Raw genomic sequence first — 20,114 nt, 5'->3', positions numbered from 1 at the left:
GACCTGCTGTTTTATGAACTACAAATGTATTCAGAGCCTTGATGGTACAATACTGTGTATTTATGGTACTGATTTTTTTCTTTTTTAAACATTTTGCCATGTTGGGTACATCTAGGGAATGTGATTTAAGTTGTACCTAGCTATAAATCAGCTCCTCTTGCATGGCTCATTTCAGATCTCAGTTCCTTGAGAAAGGTGAGTCTTACATTGTTCCTGTTTTTTTTTTATCTGTTTGGGGTTTACTTGGACTGTCTGCTGGACTAGCCCTGTAAGAAAGTGAAATGTATTGGACCTGATTTTAAAAGCTGCTGAATGTTTCCTTGATGCAAATAAGCCAAAGCTCATCAATAGCCAAACCGAGAGGAGATTTGGGAAGAAATTTCTAGAAAGCCATAGATAACTGCTGATTAGAGTGCCTTCACTGGGCTAACTAAATGACCTGTTTGTATGATGATTTCTGCACAGTATTTTACATTTGTCTGGATATAACAGTATTTTTATATTAAAACAACTTTCGCTAATTAAGAGATTGGTCAACTTGTAGTTTTTTTGTTATTTTGTTATCAGTACACAACAAAACACAAAAAAGCCACGTCAAGCCAAGTAAAAGCATACAGTCTCCTCTACTATGTATTGCGAAAAAAATGGATTCAGGGTTCATGTTGTTCTATCAGTGTCCAGTAGAGGGAGTCCGCTGCATAGGCAACTGATGAGTGACAATAACACCATCTGAAACTTCAGCTCAGTGATGATGCAACATTTTAGGCTTATTGGCTTAGGCATAACCATCTCACCCATGTGCCCTTAAATGTGAGTTATACATTACTTATAATGAGAGCTTTGATCCATACAGTATTTGATTTTGTGACAAATTTGGCCTTGATCTGAACCACATCCATGCCATCCAAGGGCCAGATCTGTTCCAGTTACTGATGCTGTCTGTGGTGACCATGAGGGTGATCTGAGAGGCTGAAATCATTTGTGTCATGTAAACATCATTGTTATATAACACCTAAACTAAAAGTAGTGAGAAGGTGTTTAAGGGTAATCCCATCTCATGGAGAATTTAAAGGGTTCTTTCTTGACATTTGAAGCCCTGAAGTCATGATGTTCATGCCTACTTCCCTAGTCAGAGAACATCTTTGATGATCCACTTGCTGTGATCATGCACTGGTTTCCATCTTTCTCTTTGTTTTTCTCTGTTTGGAAGACTCTAGCAGAACATGGTTCATGTGGGAGTCAAGAGAGTTCTGTCTCTTTCCGAGGAGAAAAATACATATTTCACTTCAGACCCCAGCCCCTCCTGCTCCGAATCTCTGCTGTTGTGACGGCGTGTTAACAGACTCTCTAGCCCACAGCCAATTTCTGGTTTATTTAAAGAGCTCAGTGGTGAGGATGAGTTACTCACACACACACACACACACACACACACACACACACACACACACACACACACACACACACACACACACACATATTTAAACAAGGACCCTGTCTAGCTTTTTGAGGTCGTATACATAACTATTTTTCCTACCATGGAACAATCATCAAATGTAAAAGTGTATAATAATGAAGATGTATTAGAGAGCGTGAGTGTTGTGTTCAAAACAACGGACAGTCCCTCTTGTAAAATGTGTTCCAATGTAAACTATGATGTATGTGTATATAACAGGTAAGGAATTTTTCCCCCTCAGGGTCCCCGTATGGTTCTCAGTTTTGAGTTGATTTGAGTTAAACCACTTCAGCAGCCTTTCCATTTGAAAACAAACACACTGCCATGCTACTAGAATTAGCAAGATAATGGAAATGTTGTGGATTGTTGTAATTATTTGTAATAATACCTAATATCGCACTTCCTGATTTTGTTCCTGATTTCTCCAAGAGTTATTAGTTTAACCTTGCTTGGAACGACGTCTTACCCTGAGATTGTTCTGTTGACATATGCTGTTCCACAGCCTTAGTCTCATGTGCAATGACTTCAGTAGTTGATACAAAAAACAGAGTGTACTTATCCAGAATGTATTCATGGCAGAAGCACTGGTACACAGAAGCATTTCTCTGCTGGATCATCTCTGGGTGCAGACATGAGACTCCAGGTATGGGCTCTGAGAGGCCAATGTCTACATCATGTCAACCCCCCCGGGATGCTATGGGTTCATTCTCACACGTTCTCCCTGCCCAAATATGGTACTGGAGGTCCAACCTCAAAGCTAACACTACCTCTTGACTAACACACTTGACCCAAGCCATCAGATCCATCATGTACATACTAAACAACATAATTAACATAATTCATCACAACTAAACACATCCCAATATCAAAAAAATGGGCTACAGACAACGGGGAAAGAGAGCCTTTACGGATCCCGGGTATGGCATGCGGTGTGTGTTGCGGCTGTCCCAAGACAGTTGTGCACTGTGGTGTATCCTGCCACCCTTGTTATCCTAACTAAAATTCACATGCACTATGGCAGCCAACCAAAACTAAACATAACTCATCAAAACTAAACAAAAACAATTCCAATCCAACCTGCGGGGCAGCCTCTTTCTTCCAGCCCTACCTCCTGTTGACATATTGTGCTAATACTGATACTGATAAAGGTGCCATAGTACCTACTGCTAATTGTTTACCCTAAATGTTTCTGTTTATCACATTGATGTTATTAAAAGTATCTGTTTTTCTAATTGTATCAAATTGATTTCCTCTCTCATATAGGGTGACCTTTGTCTGCAAATGCTGATGGCTGTTGGAACATTGTTTCTCATAACCATACCATCACGCGTATTGGTAGCCAAACTTTATCCACCCACTTTGTCACTTTTTTCCCCTTCTAGTCTTGACTGTCTTCGCTGTGGGATGCTGCTGTAGTCTTTCTACCTTATATACTTGCAGAAACCCTCAGCCTACACCTACCCACCCCAACCAAACTGTTGTGCACTTATTTTACACCATAGTCTGTGCTAGTATTTACCTGCAATGTAAATAATTGCCTGCATCACCATTAAGGCCTCTTCCTATTAACAGGGAGATTTGTGTTGCTCCTGTCGACAATGTGCTTGGTCTAAAGGGTGCCAGGCCTTGGGCTCTGTAAAGCACCTTGAGAAAATTGTATTGCTTTGGCGCTATAAAAAATATAATAAAATTGAATTGACTCATGAGTAACTGAATAAGTCACAGCTGACTTTGACGCGGATCTGGCTCTGATGTGGCCTGGAGCCTAGTTTTAGTCCTAGTCCTGATCCTAGGCTATGGGTAGACACTAAACTGTGTTGCATGGAAAACTCTCAAACGCATGATTGGACGCGACTCATGAAGAAGGTCTTTGCACGAACTGGAAGAATATCAGTCTGCCAGTGAGTGACAGGGCAATCGCTGAGTTTTCTGGTAATGCAGAACGTCTATGTGCTGCACGGAACCCCCTCGGCTGGCCTTATGTCTCTGAACGGGCACCCGTTTCAAACTGACTGACTGAAAGCTCTTGCTGGGTTCCAGATGTTGTAATTTATCGTGGATCTTGATAAAGAAGGAACAGACTGTTCTGTAGTTAGCTTTTAGGAGAACTGGCTTTCATCTTATGTGCTTACATGTGTCGACTGTTACGCAAGAGGAATAGATGTAGAAAATAAAAAGGAGTGATATATTTTCTTTACAAAAGAGGTGTTTGTGAGAGGGGAGATTAGCTTTGCTTATTTCCCAGGCTCTGTGAGTATGTGAGTGGAAGTTTGACATTTATGTGTGAAGGTGGGTAGGTGTATTTAAGTTTTCCACGAATGAGAGTAACCCTGTCTTGAAATGTGTGTGAGTGTTTTGAGAGTGTTTGAATATCCGCCTGGTTGTGTGTGTGTGTGTGTGTGTGTGTGTGTGTGTGTGTGTCTGTGTGTGTGTGTGAGTGTGCCGGTCTGTTTGTTTACCTTTGCGTATGTTAAATAACCCTTCCCCATACTTTTGTTGGTTTTGCTGAGTCAACTAAACATCGCTCCACCGTTTAATTTAAGATGCATGCGGTGTCTGCATCCTGTCATTCTATCTCCTCTTCTTTTTTCTCAGCCTCCCATATCCTGACTTCCTCCCTCTCTCTGTCCCTGTGTTTCTGTCTGTCAGACGCACGTGGGGGAGCACGTGCCTGTGGTGTGGTGGGAGAAGAGGATCTGTTGGGGACCCCGGGCCAGAGAGGACAGGAGGAAATACCAGAGGCTCACATGTTTGTGCTGGTGCTGCAAACCCAAATCTGGAAATCCTATGTACAGCTCCACAGGAGACGAGATGTGTTTGTGTTTGTGTGTGTGTGTATGTGTGGCTATGAGCTGTGAGTATATCCAACCTCACATGCACAAAAGCTGACATTTCTCAACATGTATGTTTGGTGTAGTTAAAGCCCAGTTGTACTCACTTCTGCATGTGTATGCTTATTTGCTCATGCTTCTCTCTGTGTGGGGTTACATACAGTATATGATATCTGTGAGTATACACTATTTATTAGGCTGATCCTGCATCCTGTGGGAGCAGTCCTCATCCATGTGTACTGTCAACATTTATGACCCGCCTCTGGGTCCCATGCTGGAAAGGAAAACAGCACAGATGTGCAGTGTGTAACAGAGTGCTCTGGATAGAGCTGTTTGGTAGTGGCTCTCACCGTTGAACTGTGCCAAACTGTGTCTCAGCTGGTGGACATTACAATCATTTCATCTCACTAAAGAATAGCTTTCCCCCCTAATCCAGAGTCCATCTTACTAAGTCGTTATGGCATGGTATTCTCTGCAGTGAAACAACACAAAACTCAATCAATATATGTTTTTGTTTCTCGTTCTGAGGTAATGTCCTAAAGTCTTCAAATGAAACATTTGAAACAACATGAAGACTCAATCATAATGTGTGTGTGTGTGGGTGTGGGTGTGGAGGGGGGGGGGGGGGGGTGTTGTAGAGTTGTACTCAGTATTTAACCCTTCACCCACACATGTAGCAAATAAGACATGGGGAACGCATCAGCTCTGTGTGGGGCTCATTTCAGGTGTTTTTTGTATTTCGGTTTTCGGATGTGAAGGACTTGCCACGGAGGTCCTTCACCTCGCCAGAGCTGGCATCTGACGGAGAGGTGCTGGGAGTCCCAACCAGCTGGAGGCTGAGCAGAAGTCAAGGTTTAGGGGTCCAGAGACAAACTGCAGCTGCCGAAACAGGAAGTGGCTCCGAGGGGTGAGCTTGACCTTCTCCATCATCAGAGGTGAAAATGCTTTAGAGTGTTTTTCATGAACAGAATGTACCGAGTTGAACTGCCAAGGAGGACAAAACAACGCTACCCAACCCCCAAAAACCTCAACTCCCATCTCAAGCTGCTGTTGGATGCACTTCGGCTTGTGTGTTATGAGGCATCTGGAATGCCTATGTTTAAAGACAAGATTGCAATCATTATTTCATAATATTTTTTGTGACACATTATATTGATGTTAAACTTGATAAATTGAGAAACAGAATGTCCGTGTTCTTTATACAGACAAGTAAACCATCTAAAAATGATAATGTGACTTCCTACCCAATTTAGGCTGAGTGGTGTCCACTGTGGAGGTGTCCACTGTGGAAAGAGAATATGAGTCAGAGGTTATTCGGTCCCTGGTTGTCTTGCTGGTTAAGTCTGAGATTTACCACATGTTGCTGTGACCAGCAGTATATTGCTCCTAATACCTTTGATTAGTTGAAAATGACTCCTCTCTCATATTCCCAATTTTGAATCATACACACGGAGCCAAATGCTACCGGAGTTATTTAACAGTTCCATATCCTGAAGTATTTGCGAGGTGAAGTATTTGCGAGAGCCAAGACACACATAAGGAAATTACATGAAACTAGATTAAATATCTCACATGACTCAGCTACACATGAAACAGACCGTGACGATCAACAGCATGTGTTTATTTGATATGAAATCTCTCACTACTGTTTTTCCCCTTTTTCTTGGTAAGTTATATAACTACGCCAACCCACGAGGGCTTATGGAACATTCTGGGAAGTTGAGGTAGAAAGGTAAATCAGGACTTTGTGGTCTCAAAGCGGTGTTGATCCTGTGACCCCAGACGGGTGGTGTGATGTACTCCAGTGAGCCGCTCGGCATGAAAGATAAAACGGGCGAGAGGTAAGGGCAAAGGCCTAAATATGTGGAATGCTACAAAGTTCAAAGTGTGGAGGTCAAAGATTCATCCTCTGTCATGCCAGACAACCCTGTGGTCTGAGAGGAAGAGGTGTCCACCCTGTGGTTAGGTCATTATGCAATAGGTAGAATGCCATCCATTTGCTCTTTGATTAAAGAAAAACATCGGTTTTCATTTTTTGTGTGTTTCCATTTGAGTGACAGCTCTTGGACTTATGTGCAAATACTTTAGAAGAACCAAACCAAACCAAAACTCCTTCTCCCTTGAGACTAATTTCCTTTAACTGTTGGAAATCAGGTATTTGCTGGGCCCAGTCTGAAATGTGTATTGACTGTGAGGGCAATAAGTAAGGTCAATTGGACAGAAGCCGATGAAGTTTCACAAATATAATAATTCCTCTTCTTAAAAACACTTGCACTGACACATAAAATGCTTAATCTCTGGTAATTATGACCTAATATAATGCAGAACCAAGTCAGAAATAATTACATTTCTTAAAGAGTGTACAACAAAAATGGTATCAGTCATGGTAAATTCCACAAGACAAATCTAACTACTGTATGTAGAAAATGTCCACTTAATCTACCAACAATCCAAGCTGTTTGCCACCACATGGCCCATAAAATAAGGCATCTGACCATAAAGGCACCCAGTGCCACTTTCGAGGCTTAAAAATAAACATTCAATTTCTAGTCTTTTTTACACGTAGTAAGTTTCAATAACTCCATACCATTACATACCGACATTCAAGCAGCAGAGACGTCGTTGTGTGGTGAGAACTGATAGAAAATCGATAACAACAACAATCGCCGCCATTTTCTTTATTTTTTGTAACCTACAATAAATAAAGCAGGCTTCCAGTCAATGGAAAAATGGCTTCTCCCCACCGGCGATTGTTGTTGTTTACGATTTTCTATCAGTTCTCAACACACAACGACGTCTCATCTTTGCTCTTTGAATGTCGATATGTAATGGTATGGAGTTATTGAAACTTACTACGTGTAAAAAAGACTAGGAATTGAATGTTTATTTTTCATTGAATATTTACATAAAGTTGCACTGGGTGCCTTTAAATAGAAGCATGGGGATTTTAATCTCTCGTAGTACATTTTTTTATGTATTGGCTGATAACAGAGACTTGAAAAATAAAGTAGGCTTTTAAATTGGGTTAACAGATCCCAATCTGACATCTGATTATGGAGAGGAAGATTGGGAATTGACCATAGTCCAGGATAAGTAAACTTCAGTTACAGTATATGCAAAGTTGTCAGTAATGTCATTAGGCTATGTTAATTTACATCTGAATTGAGATTTGCTTTGACATCTTTCTACTTCCCCCTCTGTGCACCACGAGCAGTAGGTTATACAATGCCTTTTTGTCAGAAATCAGTTGGCTGTCAATCGTTACTTCACATCTTTTAACAATGAGGTACCCCGGCGTCTTCTTTTACGTCTCCTTATATCGTTACGTGTCCTGCTTATCTGATCGCTAAAGAACGCCATACAGTCGCCTACATTTGAACGTGATTTAAATTAAACTTTACCGTATATTTTTACTTCGAAGACTTTGTATGACTTTGCACACACACAGCAAACAGATGCTCTAGATGACAATCGATTTTGAAATAGAACCGATGCGATTTTAATCGGGAGAAGCAAAGCTACATTCATTATGTGAGAGAGGTTGAAAGTATTCTGACTCCATGGATTGTTCAGAATTCTTACTCGTGCTCCTAATGTAGCTTCCCTTCTTTTGGACTCAACTAAGCATAAACTCCATCTTGGGCACAAAGGCACTTTTAAACACCACTGCTCCCACAATTGTGTCGACGTCCCATTCAGACCAGCTAACCAGATGTCCACCCGAATGTCCCTCCCTCTCTCTCTCCTCCCTTCCTCCATCACGCTCTCCCTCTCTCTCCCTCTCTCACTGTGATCGGTCGGTCGCTTTCACGTTTCGGGAGTCGGATTTCACCACTCCTGCTGTCTAAGGGCTGTTACTATTGAGTCCTCTCTAACATCCATATCATATCAGAACTGTTGGACCATAAAGCGCAGACGTGTGTCGCCATTGCATTGTGCACCCCGTGCTGGGATTCATATTGGATGTGTTCTAAACTTCTTCGAGAACATGAACGGATACACGGGAGTCATTATTTCGTTTTGTTCGTGAGTGCAGTGTAGATTGGGGGTAGGGAAGCACAACCCCGTCTTTTGACCCTTACCATCACTACGGCTACAGAGGGACCGGGGACCGGCAGAGCTGGGTTATTGTTTTGTTTTTGTTGCCTTCGTTTTTTTTGACGTTGTTCTCTTCACTCGCGTTCCCACCTTGGACGAAGAAAATATCATCGGGCAGTTATGGAAACGGGACCTTACTATTCTTGATGTTGAAATGACTGTTGTTATTGTAGTACATTTCTCACCGATTCATTCATTTAGCGCTTAGTCCTTCGAGGATTTCAGAGAAGATGGAGAGCGTGGAGAGGGAGTGCGGGGCTCTGGGTGGATTATTCCAGGCTGTTGTAAACGATATGAAGGTAAGATAACACGCCATGTGCAGTGTAAATGATCTTTGCCATTTCATTGTCTTTGTTTTCTCCAATGACTTGAGGCGTTCAAGCCCAGTGAGGGTTTGTCTCTTTACTGGTAGCCTACCAGCGTGGGTGAAATCGCTTTGTTATGGCACCCGAAACACCACAGAGACCTTTAAATTCGGGCAGATTATTTTGTTGGTGCCAGTATGAATTGGTAGCCTACATAACAACATTTATTTGGTTTCGATTCGCCCCTTTCCACTCTCGAGCATCAAAGAGAATACACGAACACGTTGTAACAATGTCCAATGCCTTAAGCAGCCATGGATAGGCGACATGTTGCCTCTCGTAGTCAAATTTAGCACCAAATCCAGCTTTAACCAACATATTGGGTCATTGCAATTAAATAGAGAGAAAAAACAACAAATCCTCTGAAGTATTCATTTTAGTAGGCATCAATTCTCTAAGGCGATGGGGGTTGTTAGGGCGACAGCACCCATATATCAGTGCCGGTTGTTATTGTTACTGACAGTATCCGTGTGGGGCTGAAAGTTGCCATACGAGCAATTAACAATGTCAGGATGCTCAGTAAACGTTATCGTTTTCTTTCCTTTGAAAGGGGTTTCCTTATCAACCGCGTGCGTAAGCCACAGCTGCAAATACATTTTGGAGGATATCACATTTTTCGAGGGCAAATAAACGTGTTTTCCATTAAATAAAACTTATATCAAACGGAACGCTTCAAGGTTGAAGGACTATAATAAACCCATAACAACATACTGTGTTTAATATTGGATGTATGTTACAAGATAGAAAACGCTTAAGACTATGCAGAGATCGGCAGTGTCAGAAGCTATTATTTAACCTGTTTTATTTAGAGAATAATTGGATTAGGCGACGCCCTGTTAAGATGGTTTGCATATTTCAGAGCTTCACCACCAGAAAGTAGGCCAGATGTCTCATATATACAAAAAACTACCTGAGGACTGGAAAATATGTGTAGTGATGCATGCGTAAATAATATGTGTAACACACCTACAGGAGCAGGTGCATACACATACACACATGCTGACGCACACACATATACACACACAAAGACACATTATCATTCGCATATGAGAGGGCTTTAGATGAGATTTGGTGCCAAGCCTGGAGGCTGTGACTGTTATGCATTAGGAAATGTGGGCATGTGTGGTAGATGCATAGGTGAATCCTTGGAGCATCTGGGTTGAACTCTCCTGTCCCAGCCTGTCCCCAATCAGCCTGTCTGTTGGACTGGCCATCAGCCAACAAACAAAATCACATGTGCTTCTCTATCAGACATGCATCCACTAACGATTTGCTAATTAACTAATGAATTCCAATATGTCTCACATGGGCCGAGCGAATGGGAACGAAGTTGACCCCTCGCCCTCGCCAGTGACATGGAATGTAGGCCGTTGAGAGGGCATCATGTGGAATATCCTCTTTCACTTTTTCATGTGCTGACCTCAGCAATCACTCATCGGATTAGTCGGATTCAATTACCGCACCTTTCCCTCCTTCGCGTCTTCTGTCTCTCTCTCTCCCTCTCTCCTTCTGTCCATCTCGCTTTCTGCATCTCTCTCACTCTCACTGTCTTAATTTCTCTGTTTCCGTTGCTGTCCCACCCGCACGGTTCTCTCTCTCTAACCCTCTTACTTTCACAGTATGCCCGTGCTCAGCCTGTCTTACCCAGTTATGTTAATACCACTGCTGATAGCCTTGCACTAGCCCTGATTTATTAGGCCACAGACCTGCCCCACAAATAGTCCGCCATTGCTTCTTGAATAGTTGGGGGTTAATGTTCTGACATCATGAAGTTTTCTTTCCACTTATGCTAACTTGGACCTTTCAACTTGAGTCATATCAGATCCATTAGGGATTTGAGTGAGTGTGCATGTACGTGTGTGTGTGTGTGTGTGTGTGTGTGTCTGTGTGTGTGTGTGTGTGTGTGTGTGTGTGTGAGTTTTACTCCATCGCCTGCCAAACCTGAAAATTACTGCACTAGACTGGAATCCAGTGTGTAAATACTGTCTGATGAATGGGAACTGTCAGTGTTGCTGCACTGGTTAGGGCTTCACAGTCCTCCCCTGCTGCTGATCATGTGCTGTGGGCTGATCAGGATGGAAAGGGCAACGCTGGGTCGATCGGTCAGCCGTGAGTTCACACCGAACCGGTGATGGGCCTCGGCCTTGGCCGGCCTCCAGCCACTGACACTACGGCTCAGTTTCAAATCAAAGATGGGAGGACAGCATCACTGAGGAAACAATCGACTCTGGAAAAGGCTAAATCCAGGTGGGATCTGGCCCATAGTTGGGCCAGGGCAACCAGCTGCTATGTCGAGAGGTAACTGCTATAAAGAAAACAGTTTTCTTCTATCAGGATAGTGTTACAGTATTCCTGGTCACACCTGACTCTAGCAGGCCCAGATTCAGGCCTGTTCGGCTATTCTCTGCGATGTTAACAAAGCCCCAGGGTCCCACTACAGCTCAATTCCAATCAGATATTTTAGCATAGCATGTCAATACGTTCCCAGGGCCCCACCGGAAAGAGGACGCTCATTTCAGTCACCTTTGGTGTCAGCTGGGGACAACAGCTCATCAAACTCCTGATGTTTTCTAGAAACCTCTGTGTCTTTTATCAAGATTAGTGAACACAGTTTACTATTTCCTTATCTGTTTATATATACTGTATGGCCTGTACACACATAAGGGATATAGTCTGCCGGTAAGTATCGGACAGGATGAACAGGCCCCCGACAAGCAGCCTTTTGTCAAATATAGGGCTAGACAACCAATCAGACTTGCTAAAACATCCACAATTTTGAATTCTAAATTGGATTCTTGCATTGTCATCATTGCTATTTTGGTAGCGTTTGTCCCCCCTCCCATGACTAACAAAATCAATGGGCAGTTGCTCACTGGACTGATGTAAAATCACTCGCACTGCATGTGCTCTCATTATGGGAAAGCTGTGGCTGCTGAATAACTGCAAATTCATTTAGTGTGACAGGCAGGCCAGCGTGAGGGATGAGACACAGTGGAGAGGACGCTGTATGGATTGGCAGTTTGGAGGCGGGAGGAAATGTGATGGGAACCGATAGATGCCATATGGGAGAGGACCAGGGCTTTCACTGAGACGGACAAAAATAGGTTCCAGAAATAGACCCCTCTCTGCATCCTAGCATGCAGGTTTCCATAAAGCCTTGCTATAATTGTCTTTGTACTCTAGGCTGGTGTCAGGTAGTCTTTCTCACAGTATCCTTCTATGAGATGTATTACAAATTGAATTAGCATGCCAGCGAAATAGATGCCCAGTTCTGTTGAGATGTCGTTTTCAATCTCATGTTGGGACAATGACAAGGGGGTTTCCCTGTTCTCAGTGGTTCCACATCTGCTGTCAAACACAGCCAGATGCTTTCTCCAATAGAAGCCATTTGGAGTTGTGTGTTGGTCTGTTCAACGGATAACAAATGACTCACAGAACCAAAAGGGAATCCTCCCACAGAATGGCAGTAAAGCTGGGTGTAGAGTAGCCGCATATAGCAGCTCACTTTGCAGCCAACCTGAGAGTTAGTGGCCCAGACCTATGAGATCTTTAGATTCTGTTTATGTTTCTACTTCCACCATTCTGAGACCAACAGGGAATCCTCCCACAGAGACCACCACAGTAAAACTGGGTGTAGAAAGGCTGTGGTTTGCTGCTTCGAGGAGCGTTGATTGTACTCTTGCTGCCATTCTGGGAGCTCTGGCACAGTCATATCCCGTGTCTTGAAACAGTTATAGAGCTGTTTACATTTTTTGGTTCTTTTGTAAGCCATGACCTCATGCCGCTGAGTGGATGCAATCCCAGATCCCCGGGCCCGATCCGCGCGAGACGGCTGCTTTTCTGGGCTACTTCCAGAATGGTAGGAACAGGAGGAAAATGTAGCCAGGGTTTAAGTAGTCACTGATGTACACAACTGTGTTCACTGGTCCTAGTTTTTTAAAGGCTTATAGAGATTTAACAGAAACAGCAATACATCTTTCAGAATTTTAGGAAGACGATGCGTAGTCTAAGTATATTTTCCAGTTGTTGTGTGATGGAATTTGCCAAATCAGCAGAAATAAAAATGTTCTCTCTCAAACACACACGCACAGCACACACACACACACACACACACACGCACACACACACACACACACAGATCAAAACGCTCATTTTGAGCACCTAGACCTCATGGTCATGCACCGATTGTGACTATTTCTCCCTCATCACATATCACCACAGACACTCTGAATGGATGATAGGCGTTGTTGACAGGGTTAGGATGTTAGATGACTGGCAGGCATTTCTCTCTTTCTTTCTCTCTCTCTCTCGCTCTCTCTCACTTTATTTCTCTTTCGCTCTCTTTCTACAGTCTTTATTACTCCTGGCAGTATAGGGAGGCTGCTCCTGGAGGCCCTCTTTTTCAAATGTTTGTGTGAGAAACACAACAAGACATCTGGAGATCATCTGTGTGTGTGTGTGTGTGTGTGTGTGTGTGTGTGTGTGTGTGTGTGTGTGTGTGTGTGTGTGTGTGTGTGTGTGTGTGTGTGTTCGTGCATCTGTGTGTTCTCTGTTGCTCTCTGGATGTCAGATTTGTTGGAATGTGTCAGATTGGTTGGAATGTGTGATTGTGTGTGTGTGTGGATGAGAGGTGAATACAGGTGTTATAACTGTTTGAGCTTCTTCTCTCTCTGCAGAACTCATACCCTGTTTGGGAGGACTTCACTGCCAAAGCCACCAAGCTACACTCCCAACTTAGGTGAGAATGACCAACCGCCCACGGCTTAGACAAGGCCACCTCCCAAGTTCCCATTCTCCAATATGATTTATTTGCTACATTAGTATGAAATAGTCCTTGTTGTGTAGTCACATAGTTATTACAGATGTAGCATGTTACTGGCACATGTCACAGGGCATAATACGTCAAATGTAGAATTATGTTGTGTGGTAAATTCAGAGATGGATGATTGATTGACACATTCCATCTCCCTTTCTATCTCTCTCTCTGTTTGTGTTTGCGTGTGCTTCACAGGACCACTGTGCTGGCTACAGCTGCCTTCCTTGATGCCTTTCAGAAAGTTGCGGACATGGCCACAAATGCAAGAGGTAAAGGAAACACACACACACACACACACACACACACACACACACACACACATATTCCGGCACACAGCTTTGTGTATTGCAGGTTGAATCAGCACAAACCAAGATATATGTGAGTACAATGACATCAGAATATCATCCATTATATGATAGAAAACAAGAGAGACAGAGAGAGGGAGGGATTATATGTGTGTGCATCCATGTATGTGTGTGCCTGTGTGTGTGTTGTTCAAATTTTTCTGAATCTGTGCTTGTGAGCGTGTCTGTGGGTGTTTTTTATAGGGTTGATGAAATGCAGCAGAGATTGGTGTGACCTGATTTTGGAGTGGTGGGGGTTATTTTGTGCACATCCAAATCTGTTTGGCCAGCTTACAGAGCGGGGGGAATGCTAAGTCTGGAGTGTACAGAGAAGATGAAATCTCCCACATTTTAATACCAGCATCCAAATTCATAACAGTTATGTGTGGAAACAAATAGGCAAACAATTTAGAAAGCGCAGCCCATATGGGTTAAATATGTATGATGCATTTCGAATTGGAAAGATTTTATACGCATAACATCAAGATGAATGGCAGGCTGTGAGCAGGGAGACATCCTTACAGTCAAGCAAATGCGCAAACACAGGATATGCACACAAACGCACACACACACACACAAACACACACACACACACACACTCTCACATACACACTTTTTAAGTCTTAAAAAACTCCAATATCCAAATGTGCTGTGATAAATTATTACCAGATGTCAATGAACCTCTTTAATTTCGATCGTCGTAAATGACGTCTGTTGTCTGCTGAAAAAGTACTGCAGTGTTGTGGAATGTGTGTGTGTATGTGTGTGTGTGTGTGCGCGTGCTTCAGGAGGGATGTTTAGTAATGGTGTTTTTGTTAAAGCAAGTTGTTTTTTGGCTACTCCCTTGTGAATAGGCTGTAGTTGTCATGCTAGTCTACAGTGTAGTCTAGTCTGGCTTTGAGGGACGAGGAGGACTTTGGACAGGATAGAGCACCAGCCAAAAGCAGCCATTTAATCCCATGGCATTAATACAGCAATACTGCAGTTAGGGGTGGGGGGTACTGCTGACACAACTGGATACTGCTACACACATAGACACTCATCCAGAGACACACATTCCAGACACACACTCACATGCACACACACACACTCATACGCACACACACACACACACACACACACAACCACACACACACACACACACACACACACACACACACACACACACACACACACACACACACACACACACACACACTCACATGCACACTAAAAGAAGGCCTGACCTACTCCACTGATTACAGTTATTGACTCATTCTTGTCCCCTAGTTTTATTAAATGCCAAAATAGTTTAGTTAGAGTTAAAGTGGCTCTAATGTTGCTGTGTCTGTTACTGGTTTAATCTCTGATTAAACGGAAGTGGAGAAGTATATGACAGCAGGCAGACAGATGAAACAGAAATTGAAAAACTGGTTTGATCTTTTTTATATTCTCCTTAACAGTTCTACATCTCTCACTCCCACTCAGTCTGTCTTTCTCATTTTCTTGTTCTTACTCTCCCTTTTTTCTCACCGTCCTTTCTTCTTCTTTCTCTCTCTCTTTCTCTGGGCATCTGTTGGGCACATGGGTGGTGATGTTTACAGCTTGCTGTCTGAGTGTTTAATAGAGCGGATTCTGTTTGAAGGTAGTCTATAAAAACACACACTCAGACAGAAAGACGTCCACACATAGGCCCGCCGTCTAGGGGGAGCAACCGGGAAGTTGTCCCCGGCCCAGCCCAGGAAAGAGAGTGATCTCTCATAAATGTTGGACATTGATTGGTGGAATATTTAGACCACTTGAATGGTTTGGTCCTAAGGGTAGCCAAAACCTATGTTATTTGTCAACACCCACCAATTTACAAAATTGAGTTGTCAAAAACTCACAAATTTGGTGCTCAGAAGCATAAAATAATGACATACAGGTGTGGGAGCGAATGGCTACATTTCTAGAACAAGAAGACAGAAACGCTGGGGCATCCATAGAGCAAGGAGGGGCATTGTTGTTGTTACTACGTTTGCCACGTTCGTCAACATGTGGTCCTTATCATGTACATCAGGCTACTGTGTGGCGGATGGCAACACAAGGGCGTAAATCTCAGGGGCTGCTGTTGTGCTTTACGGTTTACATTCACTCACTTAGCCTACATGTGCCAATGGCATTGTGTTTTACATAACGCTGACTTTAGATTGTATAAGTGATTGTCAGTAACTCATAATTTTGACATTTATTTTATTTATAGCTACTAATGTGATATGATTTCATACAAGCCTGTATTTTAAATGTTTATGAATGAGAGTCAAGTTCACGTAACATCAAAGCATGGCATTGAATATAAAGCCTGCTGTCAAGTGTATTTTTACTTTATTAGGGTGGGCCCAGGCATCTATTACACTGGCCCTGCACGCACGCACACACACACACACACACACCCACACACACCCACACACACACACACACACACACACACACACACACACACACACACACACATATGCACACACAGACACACAGATGCATACACACACACACTCACATATGCACACGCGCGCACACTCACACTGAAGCTGTCTTGTCTTTCTCTGAGTAATACCTTAAGACTGCATGGGGCCCTAGAGTGAACTTTCCTGCCTAAAAATAGTGCTGTGTGTGTTTATACTGACTGTGAGGGGTGAATACCTCAGTGGTCTGTTTTCCTGATGAAAGACCTAATGATGATGTATTAGGGCCTTTATCATGAGTCTTCATGAAATGTGTGTGTGTGTGTGTGTGTGTGTGTGTGTGTGTGTGTGTGTGTGTGTGTGTGTGCTTCTGTGTATGCTTGTGTGTTCACTAATGAGTCAATGAGAGTGTGTTTGTGTGTCTGTAGGTGAGTGAGTGTGTGTGATTGTGTATGCATGTGTGCAAAAGAGCATCAGTCAGTGATATCAGTGTGTGTGTGTTTGTATGTATGTAGGTGAGGGAGAGTGTGTGTGTGTGTGTGTGTGTGTGTGTTTGTGTGTGTGTGTTTGTATGTATGTAGGTGAGGGAGTGTGACAGGCAGACTGCGTGGGATTTCCTCAGCTTGTGCAGTGTAGAGGCCAAGGCATGTAAGCCTCTTTACCTCATCCTGACACAAAGACTCAGATTCCACTGATCTGTATGTGGGCGTGGGTGGGTGTGTGTATCAGTGGGTGCAGAGTGCTACTAATCTTCTCTAGGCTGGCAGATGGTGCTTGTGTGTGTGTGTGTGTGTGTGTGTGAGTGTGTGTGTGTGTGTGTGTGTGTGTGTGTGTGTGTGTGTGTGTGTGTGTGTGTGTGTGTGTGTTTTTGAGTGTGCATTTGTATCAGCCATCTGGACTCTAGGGCACTGGTAAGAATGAGCCTCAGTCTCACACTCCACCTTTACCACAGTCTGATCTCACACACAACCTGACAGTTACCTCACCCTTCACACACAGGTCTGTCGATGTAGATCGTTTGAAAGTCAGACGTTGTGCTTGAAAAGGGCAAAGGCCTAGACAATAGACGACTTCCTGTGTATGGACCTCCTTACTGAAGAAGAAGTCTCTGTAAAAAAAGGCTCTGTAGATTTTTATTGACTGACTTAGTATGTGATAGTATGTGAGAGCCATGATTGAGTAACATACACCCACATACTTACACACATACTCCAACACTCACACACACGCACGCACACACACACACACACATTTATACACACACACATGAGTTGTAGAGGTCTTTTTGACTGCTCCTCTCTCTTGCCTCTCTGCTTGTGGTAGCTAATGAAAAACACATCTGGAGAATGACGGGACAGACAAGTATTTTTAGCCTCAGTGCTATCCCCTGGCAGGAAGTCTCAGAGGAGAGGCCGTAAACACACACACACACACACACACACACACACACACACACATGTACCCCCGCACTTTTATGCAAAAACAAAGGTTTTCACAAAGAAACAAACACACACACACATATGCACCCACCCACACACACAAACACCCACGCACACACATACACTACACTTGAACAATCTATACATTGTACATCCACAAACAGCCACACAATCACAGATGCACACACATGCATATTGTCCTTATACGTACACTTAAAGCTCACATACAGACACAAAGCATACATAGGCACACACACCATAGAACATAGAAACATAGAACATATAACATAGAAAGTGGTATCCACAAATATATCCAGGTGGCTTTGAAATCCAGCACATACAAGACACAGCAGCACACACACACACACACACACACACACACACACACACACACAGAGACACACACATAGTAATTCACAGCAGACACGGGTGAGTCGCAGCACAGCTGAATCCAGTCAGCTCTGAGACTTGAGTCAAATAGCTCATGTTGCTGCTCAGCATGGGTTTGAGCAAGATTGTGTGTGTGTGTCTGTATGTGTGTGTGCGTGTGTATGTGTGTATGTGTGTATGTGTGTGTGCATGTATGTGTGCCTGTGTATATGTGTGTGTGTGTGTGTGTGTGTGTGTGTGTGTGTGTGTGTGTGTGTGTGTGTGTGTCTGTGTGTGTGTGTATGTATGTGAGTTTGTGTGTGTGTGTGTGTTTGCGTGTATGCAAGTGTGTGTGTGTGTATCTATTCCTGACTGTGAATGCTATGTCTTATGCGTGTGCGTGTGAATGTGAATGTGCATGTGCCTTTACCTATGACCGTGACCTTAAGCATGTCAGGATCTTGAATGTGTCTGTGTCCTTGCGTGTACACATGGTTTGTCTCTGTATTTCTGCTGACACTGATCGGGGTCTGTTTATTCTAAAGCTCCAGAAATCTCCACTCGCAAAGACAGCTTTTGGTTGAGAGAAGAGAATGTATAAGGGTTCATCTAAGGGTGTGTGTGTGTGTTTGTAACTACTGAGTTCGTTTAGAGGTGATAAGGGATATTATATTGGAATCCCTTTTGGACGGAAATTCCAGCTGCAATTATGCAAATGAAGACTGTGATATGACCACAGATTATCAACTACACACACTACACACAACCGAAACACACAAGTAAAATATTATTTTCAGTATACACACAAGCATAACACAACTAAACCACAGCGAGGACTGAGCCGGGAGTGAAATTCTCTGTAACACAGTTGATTTAATAAATGGAGGGAAGGAGTGAGAGAGAGAAGTGAAGGAAAGAGCAAAGGCGACTTGAGAAGAGAGACAGAGGGGGAGAGGAAGAGGAAAAGAGAAGAGAGGTAGAAAAAGAATGAGGGGGGTGACTTCACACACACTGAAACACTGATGCCCTGAAGCAACCACACATCCCCTGCACCTGCACCCTCTCCCCCAAATGCACACACACACCCAAACACACACACACACACACACACACACACACACACACACACACACACGCACCCAAAAAGTGAGAGAAGGGTTTATTTTATTCCTCAGATTGCTTCTAATCCTCTCTTCCTGAAAGAGCTCAGTGTCTCACTCACTCAGCTCAAAGTGGAGTGTGTGTGTGTGTGTGTGTGTGTGTGGGCGCGCGTGCTGCGCGTGTGTCTCCACACACGTATGTGTGTGTATATGTGTGTGCCAGAGAGAGAGAGAAAGACAAACAGAGACATGGTGTGAATAATTAACACTGTGGTGGTAGATCTTTTAGCATCCCTCACAGCATAGCGGAGTACTCTCCCTTTGCTACAGATGCAGAATACATTAGCACACATGCTACTGTGAGGATGATTACACAGTTTTAGTTATAAAGTATCAGTTATAAAGCTTTCCTATTATGCCTCATACACCTGAAGCTCTCTCACACTTTCTCAACACTTTCTCAGAGGCACGCAAATACTGTCCAGAACTGGTAGCCTATGACATTGTGTGTGTGGGTGTGGGTGTGTGTGTGTCTGTGTGTGTGTGTGTGCGTGCCTGTTTGTGTGTGTGTATGTGTGTGTGTGTGTCTGATGAGGAATAGAGCTGGCTGCAGGAAGTTTCTGAGGTCTTCAGGATGAGGCTGTCAGCTGATCTCCCCCCAGAGGGGAAGGAGAAAAAGACGCTGGCAGGTGTGTGTGTGTGTGTGTGTGTGTGTGTGTGTGTGTGTGTGTGTGTGTGTGTGTGTGTGTGTGTGTGTTTGTGTGTGTGTGTTACTCACCATGGTTCTTTTTGTTGAACAATGTGTGTGGGTGTTGTTAATTCCTTATTGCTTTCATGTTTCTATGCATGAAACAATGTCTTTCTTGTGTGTGTGTGTGT

The 20,114-nt window shown here is 43.4% G+C and overlaps 1 protein-coding gene across 2 annotated transcripts in view; it reads left to right on the top strand.

Moving 5' to 3' along the window:
• The first annotated feature begins 8,567 nt into the window (after positions 1–8,567).
• Positions 8,568–20,114, top strand: part of mtss1la (MTSS I-BAR domain containing 2a) — a 26,889-nt gene continuing 15,342 nt past the window's right edge. For both annotated transcript variants that reach the window (XM_080842875.1, XM_080842874.1), the window contains exons 1-3: positions 8,568–8,681; positions 13,424–13,485; positions 13,759–13,832. In XM_080842875.1, the coding sequence (XP_080699001.1) occupies positions 8,613–8,681; positions 13,424–13,485; positions 13,759–13,832 (205 nt within the window). In that variant the 5' untranslated portion in view covers positions 8,568–8,612. The remainder of the gene's footprint in view (positions 8,682–13,423; positions 13,486–13,758; positions 13,833–20,114) is intronic.

Source organism: Sprattus sprattus, assembly GCF_963457725.1.
Source record: "Sprattus sprattus genome assembly, chromosome: 7".
NCBI lineage: Eukaryota > Metazoa > Chordata > Actinopteri > Clupeiformes > Clupeidae > Sprattus > Sprattus sprattus.
This window is presented reverse-complemented; position numbering and strand designations above follow the sequence as displayed.